The following is a 14026-nucleotide window of genomic DNA, read 5'->3' as shown; positions in this document are numbered from 1 at the left end:
ACAAACTCTATTGCTGCCATGTGACAACAATTCTTTTTTTTTGGTATTTTTCCCAGGGAGATCAGTGAGTCAGCTGACTCTGTGTGACTATGTAATCACTTCTAGCCAAAGCAGGTGTCAGAATGCTTGGCCAGAATTGGAATGGGACCTTATTTTTTGAGTGAAAATAAAGTCTTAGGTTGGCTAAATCAAGCATGAAAGAGCAGCTCTTGTTCTTTTAGACAAACTGCATTTAAATTTATGTCCTCAGAACAGGTAGAAAGCATTTCTTTGGTTTAAAACTGGATGTGTTTGGACTCAGTACTTGTATGGTACTCAAGAAGAAAACCAAAGGTACCAAACAAAAGTTGGGTCTGCTGACACTATTTGTCAATACAGTGAAAGCTAGCTCTAATTTGGAAATCAGCTGAAAATAAATCTGGGGTGTTGGATGTGATAAAAGTATTCACAAAACCGTCCAGTTCTGAGCTGACTTACATCTATCTTGAATAATAGTGTGGGCAAACCAGGCATATAATCTGGAAATGCTTCTGTAACTTTTTCAGCTCAGTCATTCTTTCTTTATAGTCTTTGAAAGATTTTCTGTATTCTCTCCTACTCTCCTGTGCTCTTGCCCAACACAGAGGCCACAACAGAAGTGGAGAATATAACTGATGAGTAAAATTTAATTTAAGCTAATCAACTATTTTTGCTGCAAATAACATAATGTTGTTAGTATTGTTTGAGAGATTTTTTTTTTAGCTTAAGTTCAAATTGATGGTAAGTGATAGCAATGTGTTTTGAAACTGACCTTACTTGGAGGTACTGACAGTGTTTCAGAACTGACAAATGTAGTAAATCTATTGTTATATCTAGTTCAATTGTATTATTTATGTCACATAAAGGTTCAGAATGTAATTTTTTTCTTTATAAACTAAAATTGGGACAATGTATTTCTATTTGTATAGTAGCTATGAAATGGCCTTTGAAGAAGAAAGGCCTTTCTGGAAGTTAACTTAAATAAGAAATTGACTTTGTAGAACATTTGCATGCCTATTTAAAAAAATGGAAAAAAATGGTTTCTTTTAGGACTCTTTCATTCCTGGGGATGAGTTTATGTCTTGCCTTGATGTTCATTTGCTCTTGGTACTATGCTTTGATTGCCATGCTAATCGCAGGATGTATTTACAAATACATAGAATATAGAGGGTAAGACCATATATCTTATTTATTCTATATTTAATATCTTTAACATTCAGCAAAAAGCACTTTTGTATAAAATAAATACAACTGAAGTGATAGAATTTAGAGTATTCTTTGAAACAAGGTAAGATCCCATCTCTGTTTAGAACCTGAAAACTTACAACCCTTATTTCTCTGGAAGCTCTGTTCCAAACTTCTTGACAGCCAGAACTAATTAAAATAAGAACCAATAACGTTGGGAAATTTTCATTTGAGCAGAGATTATGGTGTAAAATTTTGGTACTTCATAAACATCACCTTTTAATATCAAGCAGCAGCTATTACAAAACTGTAACCTTATTATTAACTTGTGCTAAAGCCCTAAAATTCTACTCTTTTGTGTGGACTTTAGCATTTTTTAGAGTGAATCATACTGAACAATCCAGGGCACCCACTGGAAATTATCTGTTTTCTGAAGGCTTAGATAATCTTTAAATTGCAACATACTTTGCATTGTATGCATTTGACAAGGGACACATACAGAGCCACACCTGTAAGAAATGCTGTGCAAGTAGGAGACTTAAAGAGCATGCTGAGTTCATAAAACAAACCAACCAATAAACCCTCCAAAAATCCCAACCAAGAAAACCCCAACTAAACAACATATCCAAACACCTAGAGGTGATTATGATCAGTAATGTGTGTGCTTTCCCTTTCTAAGGAGAGATACCCAATGCTGTAAGATTCCAGTCAAGAAAAATAGTAAGATCTTGGAGCAGGAAACTGAAGCGAGGCCAGTTGTTTTGATGAGTGATTAAAGCACAGGTCTTAAGTGGATCAGCTGTTATAAACTGCGCCACCTTGTGGGTTCTCCATCTTTTAATATCTCAATTTCCAGATTAGATGCTTTCCTGGGCTGTAACAGCTCCACTTACTGGGTTAATTATAAGGAAATTAATTTGCCTATTTTAGCCAGGAAGTCAGATCAGATGCTAACAGTTCTGCTTGTTTGTGTATGTATGTATGCACATACATAGTTATATGTACATCCAAATTCGTATACAGACTCTACAAATGTTGGCACATAGCCAGCATATCTACCCTGTAGAAAGATATTATTTTTTGCAGAAACTTAACTTCTTTTCTCCCTGCCATTACAAATGCCAGGGCTGATCTGGCAGTGGGGAGAAACTCACTCTGAAATGTTCTAAAAACTGCTGTCTGGAGAAAAACCTCTGTTTTTATTGTAATTTTTGGGTAACTAAGTAAAAGAAACTGACATGATTGTGCTTTCTGTCAGGGTACATTTTAATTGCCATGTTGGTCTTTAATAGCTTTTGACTTTAGTTTGGCTTATTTCATCTCAATTTCAAAAGAAGGCTAGAGGTAACAAAGTTCAGTGAGAATTCATGAATGGAAGTAAGAGGGAGCGAGGGCAAGGGAGATGGACCCCTTGCTGTAGTAGAATCCACACAAAGGAGAATAATGTGTTAGCCTAACAGTTCGTTCTTATGTGGTTGGCCACCTGGTGTATAGCATAGCTTTGTATGGGGAGAAAGAGGAGTGGAAAATGTAGGGAGATGGAAAGTGGTCAGGAGGGTGGATAAAGCTTTAGGCTCATCTTGGAGAGAGGCTGGGAAGGAAAGGAAGTGGAGAAAGCTGTAGTGGTGGTGTTGGGGAAAGATATAACATGTTAATCCAGACAAAGTCAAGTTTCACTCATTCATTCTGCTGCTTTAAAACAATTCCTTTTAAATAGCCCTCACTTACTCATTCTAGTGCTTAAAAGCAACTTAAGTAGCTCTCATGATTACAAAAAAAGCTTTTGAAGTATGAATAAAATAGACCATAATAAATATTAATAAATACTTAATAAATAGTTCTCTTGAAGGGAACTGAGATTGCTTTATCTTGGTTAGTCTTCATTCTTGATTTAAATCTGCAAGATGTTTTTCATCCATTCATGCAAAAAAGTGTTCGTTTTTATGCCCATTATCCCTCACGTGAGAAAATGTACTTAATTTGTATAAGTAAAGGGAACCCTGTTAATTGAATCTCTTCTGCACCCTGAAGAGCGGAAAAAGAATGGGGTGATGGAATCCGAGGACTGTCTCTGAATGCAGCTCGCTATGCTTTGCTTCGTGTTGAAGATGGTCCTCCTCACACCAAGAACTGGAGGTAAGTCCTATGCTTTCCAAGGTCACATAATTCTTGAAATATGTAAATCTATTCGGAATACTGCTGGTAAAGCTAATGGCCAAAGTGAAATTCACCATTAAAATGATGTTTTAACTTGGGCATGGCAATTATGTCATTGCAATAGTGTTATCTTACTGCAATAGAATGCAACATATGGCCAGCACGTAATCAACTTTGCTGGGAATATGGGCAAACTAACTCAAACTTAAATCCATGTGGTGTTGACATAGTTTTCCAAAGTGCAGAAGAATTTTATTGTTTGATTATTTATAGATTTTTCAGATTCAAAGGAACAGTTATCATTGAGTCCCGCTGTCTCTATAGAAAATGCTGCAGTTCCATAAGGGGTTTTTTTGCTTCTATATATATTGCCTCTGAAATATGCTGTATAAATATACAAAGGATACGTTCTTTGTTTAAATCCATTTTTTGTGGCAATCTCTTTTATATAGCTTCATCTAATAGTAACACTTCCTAATTTGCTTAAATATCATTAAAACAAAATCTCACATTTGCTGTCCATTTGTATGTAATGGGGTTGGAGGTCTGCTACTGTTTTTGCAATATATTCTTTTTACTTGTTAAACTACCAATTTTCTCAAAGCCAACACAAAATTACATTTAAAAACAAAAGGATGTTTACACATTGTCACTTCTGATGAACGTAATGCAAATCAGAACAACTCTGATCAGTGGAACACACAAAGAAATTGTTGCTAAATGTGATACTTTAATTATAGTCACTGCTCTATGATAGTATCCCTGGGTGCATGCACATGGAATGTTCTGTTGCCCTTCAGTGTAATGGCGTTATTTTACCATTTGTCATGGGACAGGTGCATGTAAGGAATTACTGTGGAATACATGAGCCACTGTCTTTATCTGTGTCTGAACTTGGCATCTCAGAGGCACCAATGTAATGTACTGTTGACTAAGACCATTCCTGTTAAATGTCTGACCGCTTCAGTTCCAGATGAGTTACCCTTCTATTGTGTCAATGTAATTACTAGAACTGGACCTTCTTGTTATGTTTTAAACTGTGCTCGTTTTGAGGCAGGAAGTTCATGCCAACTCTTCGTCGTGCTTTTGTATTTGCAGTAGTGACAGGAAAATCATAAAATGTTAGTTTGGGAAAAGTAAGCAGATTGGATATTGATTAAAGGAAGCAGAATGCATCCTCGTTGAGTATGCAGTTGAAACTGAACTTGGGGTGCTATCAGTACAGTTAAGGGTATGACTGTGCTTTTGGAAGGACCTATGCAGGTAGAGGAATGGGTCAACAAGGAGAACATGGAAATCCAGAAGGACAAGTGCAAAGTCCAGTACCTGGGACAGGCTTGTCCGGTGCAATGGTACAAGGCTGGGAACCTGCTCTGGTGAAAAGGATCTGTGGTTACCAGTAGACAGTAAGCCAGCAGTGCACCTTGGCAGTGACATGCTGGACTGCATCAACAGGACCATAGCTAGTATATTGAGAAGTAAATATATTGGGAAATAATATTCCTCTTTGCTCCGCACTCATTAGAATACATCTAGAATATTTAATGCAGTTTTAAGCACCCTAATATAGGAAAGACATCAATAAGCTGGAGTGAGTTCAGCAAGGGACCACCAAGATGATGGTTGGGGCACAGCAGCATATCTCCTGTGGGGAGAGGCTGAGGGAGCTATGCTTGTTCAGCTTGGAGGAGGCTTAAGGGCAGCCTAAAAGCTGATATAACTAACTAGTAAATGTCTAATACCTAAAAGAAGTTTACTGAGAAGATGGAGTCAGACTCCTTACAGCAGTATATGGTAGGAGAATGAGAGAACATGATAAAATAGAGAAGGAAAAAAAATTGAGATGATATTTAAGCATTGAAGAGGTTACCTAGAGGTGATAATATCTCTGTCTCTGGAGGTTTTCAAAATTGAACAGGTTGGAGCTGTAAACCCGGTGTGCATTCAGTGTTTAATCACTTCAAGCAGCAGGTTGCACTAGATGACCCTGGAAGGGTGATAATTTTGATTCAGTAATTTTCGTGGTAAAACTGTTCTTCAAGGTAGCTTTTCAGAATGATGGTATGGTGGCTCATGTAGGTATTCTGTACCTGAAGGGTTGTTTCTGTTGCAAATTATGACTTCCTTACTTGATAGTTGAATGTTTTCCATTGAATTAAGCACTTAATCTGCATTTTATTAATTGCTAAGTTTAATTTTCCAATTCTTTCTTGCTTTTCTATATGTATGTATGTTTAACTTTTTTTTTGGTTTTTTGGGGCAGACCTCAAGTTTTGGTCTTATTAAACTTGGATAGTGAGCAGTTGGTGAAGCATCCTAGATTGCTTTCTTTCACCTCTCAGTTGAAGGCTGGTAAAGGACTGACTATCGTGGGCTCTGTGCTTCAGGGAATCTACTTGGATAAATGTACAGAAACTCAGAAAGCTGAAGAGGTATGTAAAAGACAGCTTACAAACACTTGTAACTTCCATTAGTATTTAAATGTGGAATCTGGATAACTCATATCTTGAATTAGAACAGACTGTTGTAAAGTACTGAATAAAACATCAATTTTTACTATCAGTACAACAATAATTATATATAAAGAACAGGTTGGTGCGTGTAGCAAAATGTTTTATAAAATTTCCCAATAGGATGAGACAATGCTGCTACTTAGACTTTTATTTTCTTTAATATTGAGAGCCCTGGGCTCACAATCAAATTACATCCTTGAAAAAGCCACGTTATTTTTTTTTTAAGAAATTACCTTATAAAGAAAACAGATTTATTTAACAAAAAAAATCACATTTATCTAACAAATGCAGATGTTTGGCATAATTTCATCCTCTGCATGTGTACATTATATTTTTACATTGTCCTAGAAATACATAGCAGAGCTAGGATTAGGAGCAGTCTTTGCTGGAATCCTACTCTGTTGCTTAACTGTAAACAGCATCCTTCTTGAGATCCTTTACTTTCTTTCTCTTTTTTTTTCTTCCTATTTATTCCATATCTCCAGAGAAGGTAGGATGAGCTAGGAAAAAATACTAAGCTGGAAGTTGTCATGTAATTTAAGATGACATCTAAGTGTGCTTACAAACACAAATGAATTTAATTTGAACGTTTCTCTTTTTTTTTTTCTGACAACTTGTCAGTATTTGACTGATTGGAAATACATAGACATTTTTGTGGGAAGCCCTTGAAAATACCTGAACTTAGTTTTAAATTGTCCCCTGAAGGACAAAAGGAAGTTAATAGACTGAGCTTCTGAAGATCCATTGTTCATACAGCTTGGACTTTCAATGCAAAGCCAGTTTCCCTTTTTGTTCAGTCTTAAAGAACTTGCGTACGTCTTTGTTTAATCCAGTATTGGAGTAACTTGGTATAGATAATTATATTTGCTTACCTATGCAAACTCTCCTACTCCTGACTTTACAAAGTGGGGAGACATTTTTAGAAAAATCACCACGTTTCATGTATTTTATTGAATACTACTGAAAAATGTATTGCCTTTAGAAAACTACTATAAAGTCTACTCCAAACATAGGCTTTGATTGCCATTATGTCTTCCAAAAATGGTTAATATCTTCAGTCTTGTTGAAAAGAGTATCAGTCAATGTCTACTATTTTGATCCAAATCTTCTTCAAAGATGTATTTAAAAAAAAAGAAAAGCCTGTGATTTATTCAGACCTGTTATCTCTAAAATAGATGAGCATTTGAGATGTTGAAATGGACTTAAAGCTAACTGCCCTTTTTTTCCCAGCTTTTTTTTCTCCCTCTTGGTATTCAGACATGTCCCTAGTGGTTTTTAAAATAAAGTATGAAGCCAGATGGCCTAGCTGATATCACATGAAAAGGCTCCAAGAGAGCACTTAGACTTTTTTCATCATGTTTTCAAGCTAGCAATGATATATTGTGAAAGTAATTGTTAATCTGTTATTATCAGCATGTGTGAGTAGAAAACAAGGCCAAGAATATAATTGGGCCTCTGAAATAAAACAAAGAAAACCTTTAAACAGAAACTGTTTACCCATGAGGATTTGAAATGTTACCTATAGTTGGCTTAACTTGAAGTCCACTACATTTTTGAGAGATGGAACAGGAATGAATTTAAGGGAGACCTAATCCTCAGGTTCTCTAGAAAGTCAGACCTGGTCTTAAGATCGAGGAAACTATTGCTTTTAAAATGGAAATGAAGATGAATTGTAAAAGTTTGAGCATCTGGAGGCCTCAGTGGTTTTTGGAAAATTTCAACTAGAAAATGTTTCTAGAATATTTGCAGGAAATCAAGATTTCTCCTGTCTTTTTAAAAGAAAAAGCATCTATTTTAAACTGATATGCCCTCGCAGATACTGTTTGCACGGACAGACTTGTTAGCTTTGCTACCAAATTCTCTGAAGACTTTCTTTGCTAAACAGAATATCTGATGTGAAGCCACACTGAGCCAGTGCCAGGCATTCTGTGATTAAAGCTGTTCCTGATGGGTTTTGATAGGAGTTTTGGTGCTTCCAGAATTCCAAATTGTGATGTGCTGGTTCTTCCTTCTGAAACCACATTTATCTCCCACACAAGTCATCGATAATTGATGGGATTTTTAAAGTCATGCCATCAAAACATAGTAAATGCCAAAGCTGATGTTCCCTAGTCAACCTTGATACTGTTTTGAATGCTACTTTTAAATTACTTGGTTATATGTCTGTATGTTTGCCAGTGTTAAATGAAAGGGAGCTGTGTTGAAATTAAAGGGGTGTGGGAGACTTAATCTAGTCAGTTTATGTTGTCATTGTTCAGCCAGTGATTCCAATTGTCTCCACATCTATTTTTCCATGTTGGGAGCCGATAAATAAAGAATCAGCCTCTTAATGTCAAAGTTGTTTAAGGACCTTTGGTGGCCTCTTCTAAAGTCCTTGGCATCATGTTTTTCCAAACCCTTCCAATTCCAAAAGAAAGGACTTGTCATTCCAAACATATGGTGCTTTGTCAGTCAGCAGTTTTGACTTTACCTGAAGCAGTATTACTTTATTTATCTTTGTCAATATGGTTTTACTCATATCTTTTTCATTCTTCTTTGGAAATAAAAGGCTGAATAATTAAAGTAATGAAAAACCTGTGCGTGGTGTCTTTTGGGGAGGTGGGTGTTTTGGGTTTTAGTTGTCATAGTCATTTTCACTCTTTTGGAATTGGTGGTTTCTTGATATTGGTTGTACATTGTAGCTAATATTTTGCTCTTATTTAGTGCTGTTACTCCTTATGGTGTTTATTACTAGTGTTGATGGCTGTGTTTCCCCATGTGTAATCTTCCTTTTGCAGAACGTTAAGGCCTTAATGGGAGTAGAAAAGACTAAAGGATTTTGCCAGATTGTGGTGTCTCCTAATTTCAGAGATGGAATATCCTATTTGATTCAGTCAGCTGGTCTAGGAGGGATGAAGCACAACACAGTCCTGATGGCATGGCCACAGTCATGGAAGCAGACAGAAAATCGTTTCTCATGGAAAAATTTTGTTGGTATGTCTTTATTGATTTTTCTCATATGCATTTGTAATACAACTATGTAACTAATGTATTTGCTGTATGGAGGAATTGTGATGCTGAACATCCAGTGGACAATTGACTATTTCCCCACATTTGATTTCATGTGGAGTGGGTTTTCTCAGCCCTCAGTCTCTTCAACCATGGCTTCTCTTGTTCTTCTCCTAAGCAGGTTAGTCACTAAACCCAGGATGTTCCTCTTTTGCCTCAGCGGAATCCAGGAGGATTTAAGCTTTTGAATTTGAAACAAAAACAAAAGCTGTGAAAGAAAACTAGAAGTTCTTGATCAAATGTCTTGTTTTCCCTTGCAGACACTGTACGAGAAACAACAGCAGCTCAGCAAGCACTGTTGGTGGCTAAAAACATTGATTTATTTCCAACAAATCAAGAACGTTTTACTGAAGGAAACATAGATGTGTGGTGGATTGTTCATGATGGTGGTATGCTGATGTTACTGCCTTTTCTCCTTCGACAGCACAAGGCAAGGACAACAGAAAATGGCTGGGATTTCATTTTCTAGCAATGAATAGTTCTAAGGGTTTCTAATGAAATACTCTTTCACCTTGATAGAATTATGCATGGTGATAGCAATCACTGTTCCAAATTGTTATAATGTATCTCTCTTTGATAGGTTTGGAGAAAATGTAAAATGCGTATCTTCACTGTCGCTCAAATGGATGATAATAGCATTCAAATGAAGAAGGATCTTCAGATGTTCTTATATCATCTTAGACTGAATGCTGAAGTGGAAGTTGTTGAAATGGTATGTTACTGCCTATTTTTTTAGGTGCAATTGAGACTAAACTTGGGAAAATGGATTTAGCATTTTTGAAACCAAGAGATATTAGCCCAAATATAAACAGGGAAAGATTGCAGCACCAAGAACAAGAAGTTTTTTAAAGCAACATTATCTTACCATGTCACAATGCTAGTATATGTGGTAGTGAGTTTAATGGTTTTGTCAAGTAGAGTTGAGCCATTTTGATGTGTTTAATGCCTACTTTATTTCTGAGGACTAGTCCATAGAGATAGTTCATTCGGGAAGGAAAAAAGCTTGATTTTTTTTTTGCAGGCAGTGAAATGGAAGGCTGAATGTGCTTAATCTAATAATCCATGGCATCCAGCATGAGAGGGGACGAACACGTCTGTCTCTCTCCAACTGCTGTACGAATATCTCTCTGGAATAAGGAATCCCTAGGCCCCCATGAGAGTATGTCAGTTGTTTTTGGTGTTGCCAGCCTCTTTGGCACTGAACAGCAAGACAATATAGCTACAGATTCACAAGTCAAATGGTGACAAAATGAATTTTGTAACTTTTTTTCCTTTTTGAATACTGGTTGTAAACTGCTAAAGAGAAAGGACTAAAGCTGTAGTCTGTCTAGACCTGTTTTTCTTGGCAACTAAGGAAAAACTTCACTTCCAGTGCTCAAAGGTGACTAGCATAATGTCCAAAGACAAAAAAACTCCCAAACTTTTAAACTCATTCTGAAGTGTTATGAAGACGACGGTCAGCTGGTTTAAAACTTCTACCACCACCTGAATGAACAAAACTTATCAAAAAATCTATCATGCTAATCAGCCATAAAGCAAATTTTAAGAACTGTTTAAATTACTTAGGAAAAAAATGACTTATGAAAAATTTGGTTAGTATTTTGAACTAGGAAGAGAGAAATCCTTTTATTTTTGTTTTGTTTAGAGTAGTGAATATAAAAGACTAAAATGCTGTGGCATGTGCAGGTGAAAAGACAGAGTGCTATAAAAAAAAAGGCTCAGCCTTGGTTGGATTTTGAGCAGAAGATAGTATAGGAAGCACAACTTATTCTTTTCTTATGTGGGTCATATTTAACCCTGAGAATCGTCCAAAAGATAAGAGACAAGTTACGAGTCAGTGACAACACAGATGACTGCTATAGATTTTTACGTTGTATTTTAGGTTTGAGCTGATGTGAGAATATATGCTGGAGTTTCTTTAGAAATGCTTCTATTTGTGAACATTTCTCACTGGTGAAAGGACAATGTGTTATTTTATGGCTCTAGACAGTTTTTAAGGAAACAAGTGTGCACACATACTCAGAGGCACCAATGCAGTCCCAGTTTAAATAAGTGCTTTCAACCCTTTGTCGTTTCTGCAGCCTAGTTGGAACAGAACAATGGAAAGTCTGTCCCAAGTACCTCAAATTTAGATAAAAATCACATTGATATTGGTATAGTAGGATAGTTCATTGTATGAGATTGCTGTTTGAAGATGAAGTTTTAAGAATGCAGACAGAAATGCGATTGAATTATATGCTTGGGATTACTCTAATGCCATAAATACATCCAGGACTGAATGAATGCAGAAATTAATGTGGTACACGATCTAAACATTGTTCTTTTGAGTAGTACTTCATCAGTAGTACTGATGTTTCTAATGCCAATCTCTGTTGCAGTTTGAAAATGATATTTCTGCGTTCACATATGAGAAGACACTTATGATGGAACAGCGATCTCAGATGCTAAAACAAATGCAGCTATCAAAGAACGAAAGGGAAAGAGAGGTAGGGACTTCGGCTTGGCAAGATGTTCTGTGACAAATCTGAAAGTAGAATTTCTTCTCTGTGGCTTCTAATCAGTTTCTAACTAGTCAAAAGCTTTTATAACAGCATTCTATGTTAGTTTCTCTACAGCAGGTTTCACTTGCAAGGTTAAAATAATGGGGAGGAATCCTTTTTTATTTGAACAGATGTTTAGAATTTTCTTGTTCTTATTAAGATTAGTGTAAGTATTTACTAGCAAAACATTTGAGTGTCAGGGTGGAATATATACAGAACACTTCCAAACTTGACATACATCAGTAGCTAAGGTTCATGATTATTCAGCTGGACTGATTAGCTTGCTTTGGCTTGGTCTCGTTCAATTCACACTGACTATTTTTTTTTTTTTTTTTTTTTTTAGTTTCTGCATTATTTTCAATGTTTTATGTGTCAACTAATTGTTGTTTCTGGAGCCAAAATTAGCCTGACTAACCTATAATCCTATGATATGCAGATGGGAATGCTACGTTTGCTGCTCCCCTGCCCTTACTAGTCCCTGGTGGTATTTTGCACATTGTAGTGACAAGCTTCATGCAGCTGTATTTTCATGAACATTTGTAACTTTTAAATCTTTTTTCTTTTAGCCTGTGCTTCTACCCCCTCATTTATTCTGTTAACTATCCCATTATTATCAACACTTTTTAGTGATGTAGAAGGTATTAAATGCTTTGGCTTTGCTATAACTTCTAGTGATTTCCTTCCCATGCCAAATAAGAGATCTCTACTGTGTTTAACTGCTCATTCGTAAAATAACTAGAATTTTTTCTTGTGGCGCTTTTGTCTACTCATTTTATGCCTAAGCCTTTTTGTTGTTAATCCTACAAGTCCGTGCAGTTCCTTTTTTTTTAATCTCTCCTTATTTATTCTTCTTTCCATTTCGCAGGGTTTTTTAAGGTTCCTAAAGGTGCCTTGTATTGCTACAACAATGTGCTGCTGTAAATCCTCTTCCTTCTTATCTGCGTCACGGTAGTTTTCTTTTGATCTGAGCCTGCCTAACATTTTTTTCAGTAAAAAACCAAGCTCTCCTGTACTCCTTAATTGGTGTTTTTAAATTTTTCTAATTTCTTTATTGAACGCTAGTATTTTCCCAGTGGAGTTCGATTAATCACTCAATCTACAGTAGGCTTTTAAGGATTTAACTTCCTCAGGAATGCTTTACAAGTAGCCCAAGGACATAAGGCTCTGTAGTCTATAGCATATAAACTGTAGTGGAGACAAAGATTTCTTCTCAGCTCTGTGAGTTGGTTGGAATCTGCACTACTTCAGTGTTGTTTGCTTGGAAGTTTTAATTTTTTTCTTTCTTCCCCCCCCCCCCCATTCCCCAATTTGTGTTTTGGGGTATTTTGTTTGTTTTATTACTTTTATTTGAATGTAACCATCACCATTATAACTTCAATTTGTTCCTTCATATCAAGCAGGGTAAAATCTGAGATGTTCAAAATACCATTGAATTTATTTAATGGTCTGAAGTAAAATCCTTGATAATTCCAAGAACATCTAGTACTTACTTCCTGCCTTGTCCAAGAATAAAAGCCATATTCATCTGTTGTTTCTGATTGGGATACCTCAGTCTACCTTGTTCTTTTGTATTTTCATCAGAAAATGTTGTTTAGTTAATGCCTTCATTTCCTCTGGAGCTACAAGTTGAGTATATGCACTCTGTGTGCCAGGCCCTTTCTTAATCTGATCATCTTCTCTTAAATGAGCTGAGACATCCCCTCCAGTTTTATGATGACCTCCAAAACATTTATGTCATTAGTAGCACTAATTTAAATTAGCATTGCTTTTGTTTTCATTATCTCAGACATTCAAATATAACCCTGATATTCCAGCTCTGAATGGTGCTTGCAGTTTTGTTTCCTGTTACCACCAAGATTAATATTTTAACATCACTTCTGTGCTTGTATCTCACCTTCGCAAAGATTAGAATTTGGTTTTGTACAGCATTCTTTTGCCGTTTCCCTCACAGGCATGCTCTTATCCCTGAGGAATTGCCCTCCCCTCTCCTGTCACTTTTTTAAGTAGAACTTTAATTGATCTTGCCCCTGGGTTTTCTTGTGCAACTGGGGCACAGGGACTCATTGGATTTTTTTGTTTGTTTCCTTTTTTGAGAAACTTGTTGATTTGCTTCTATTCAAGTGTAAATATAATACATGCCTGCAAAGGGTAAGATCTGCAGACTTCGGTGCAACTGCAAAACACTTATTTATTTGACTTTGACAATAGCACTGCAAAGATGAGAGAAAATGTAGAGCCTCATTCACTTCCTTGCTGCCCTTCCTGGTGGTTGTTGGCTTCCTTCCCTGGCTAGTCCTGACTAATGACTGTTGGGCCAGGCAGTGATATTGTTGGAGCTGTGAGAAGTCATCCATCCCACCACTACTTTGTGTTGGGTTGCACAGCACAAGTGCTGTTGTGCAGATTGCTGCTGCTACCTAAGATTGGCAGAGATGTGGGTGCATGTAGGTGAGGAGCACAATGAGCACAATTGTAGTGAATCACTGGGAAATAAATCTGTCTTTAGAGTTGGAAAGCAGCTTTCTCATCTGCTTGAATTTTCTTTTCATACTTTTGATTGTAACT

General features: G+C 36.5%; 1 protein-coding gene across 2 annotated transcripts in view; it reads left to right on the top strand.

Annotated features, from left to right (window-relative positions):
• LOC140648066 (solute carrier family 12 member 7-like) overlaps window positions 1-14026 on the top strand; it is a 69304-nt gene that overhangs the window by 46013 nt on the left and 9265 nt on the right. For both annotated transcript variants that reach the window (XM_072853445.1, XM_072853446.1), the window contains exons 15-21: window positions 1069-1188; window positions 3235-3339; window positions 5624-5792; window positions 8651-8846; window positions 9182-9351; window positions 9502-9633; window positions 11300-11407. In XM_072853445.1, coding sequence (XP_072709546.1) covers window positions 1069-1188; window positions 3235-3339; window positions 5624-5792; window positions 8651-8846; window positions 9182-9351; window positions 9502-9633; window positions 11300-11407 — 1000 coding nt within the window. The remainder of the gene's footprint in view (window positions 1-1068; window positions 1189-3234; window positions 3340-5623; window positions 5793-8650; window positions 8847-9181; window positions 9352-9501; window positions 9634-11299; window positions 11408-14026) is intronic.

The sequence above is a fragment of the Ciconia boyciana genome, chromosome 2, assembly GCF_034638445.1.
Source record: "Ciconia boyciana chromosome 2, ASM3463844v1, whole genome shotgun sequence".
In the NCBI taxonomy this organism is placed as follows: Eukaryota; Metazoa; Chordata; class Aves; order Ciconiiformes; family Ciconiidae; genus Ciconia; species Ciconia boyciana.
Note: the sequence above shows the minus strand (reverse complement) of the source record. Positions and strands in the feature narration are given on the sequence as shown.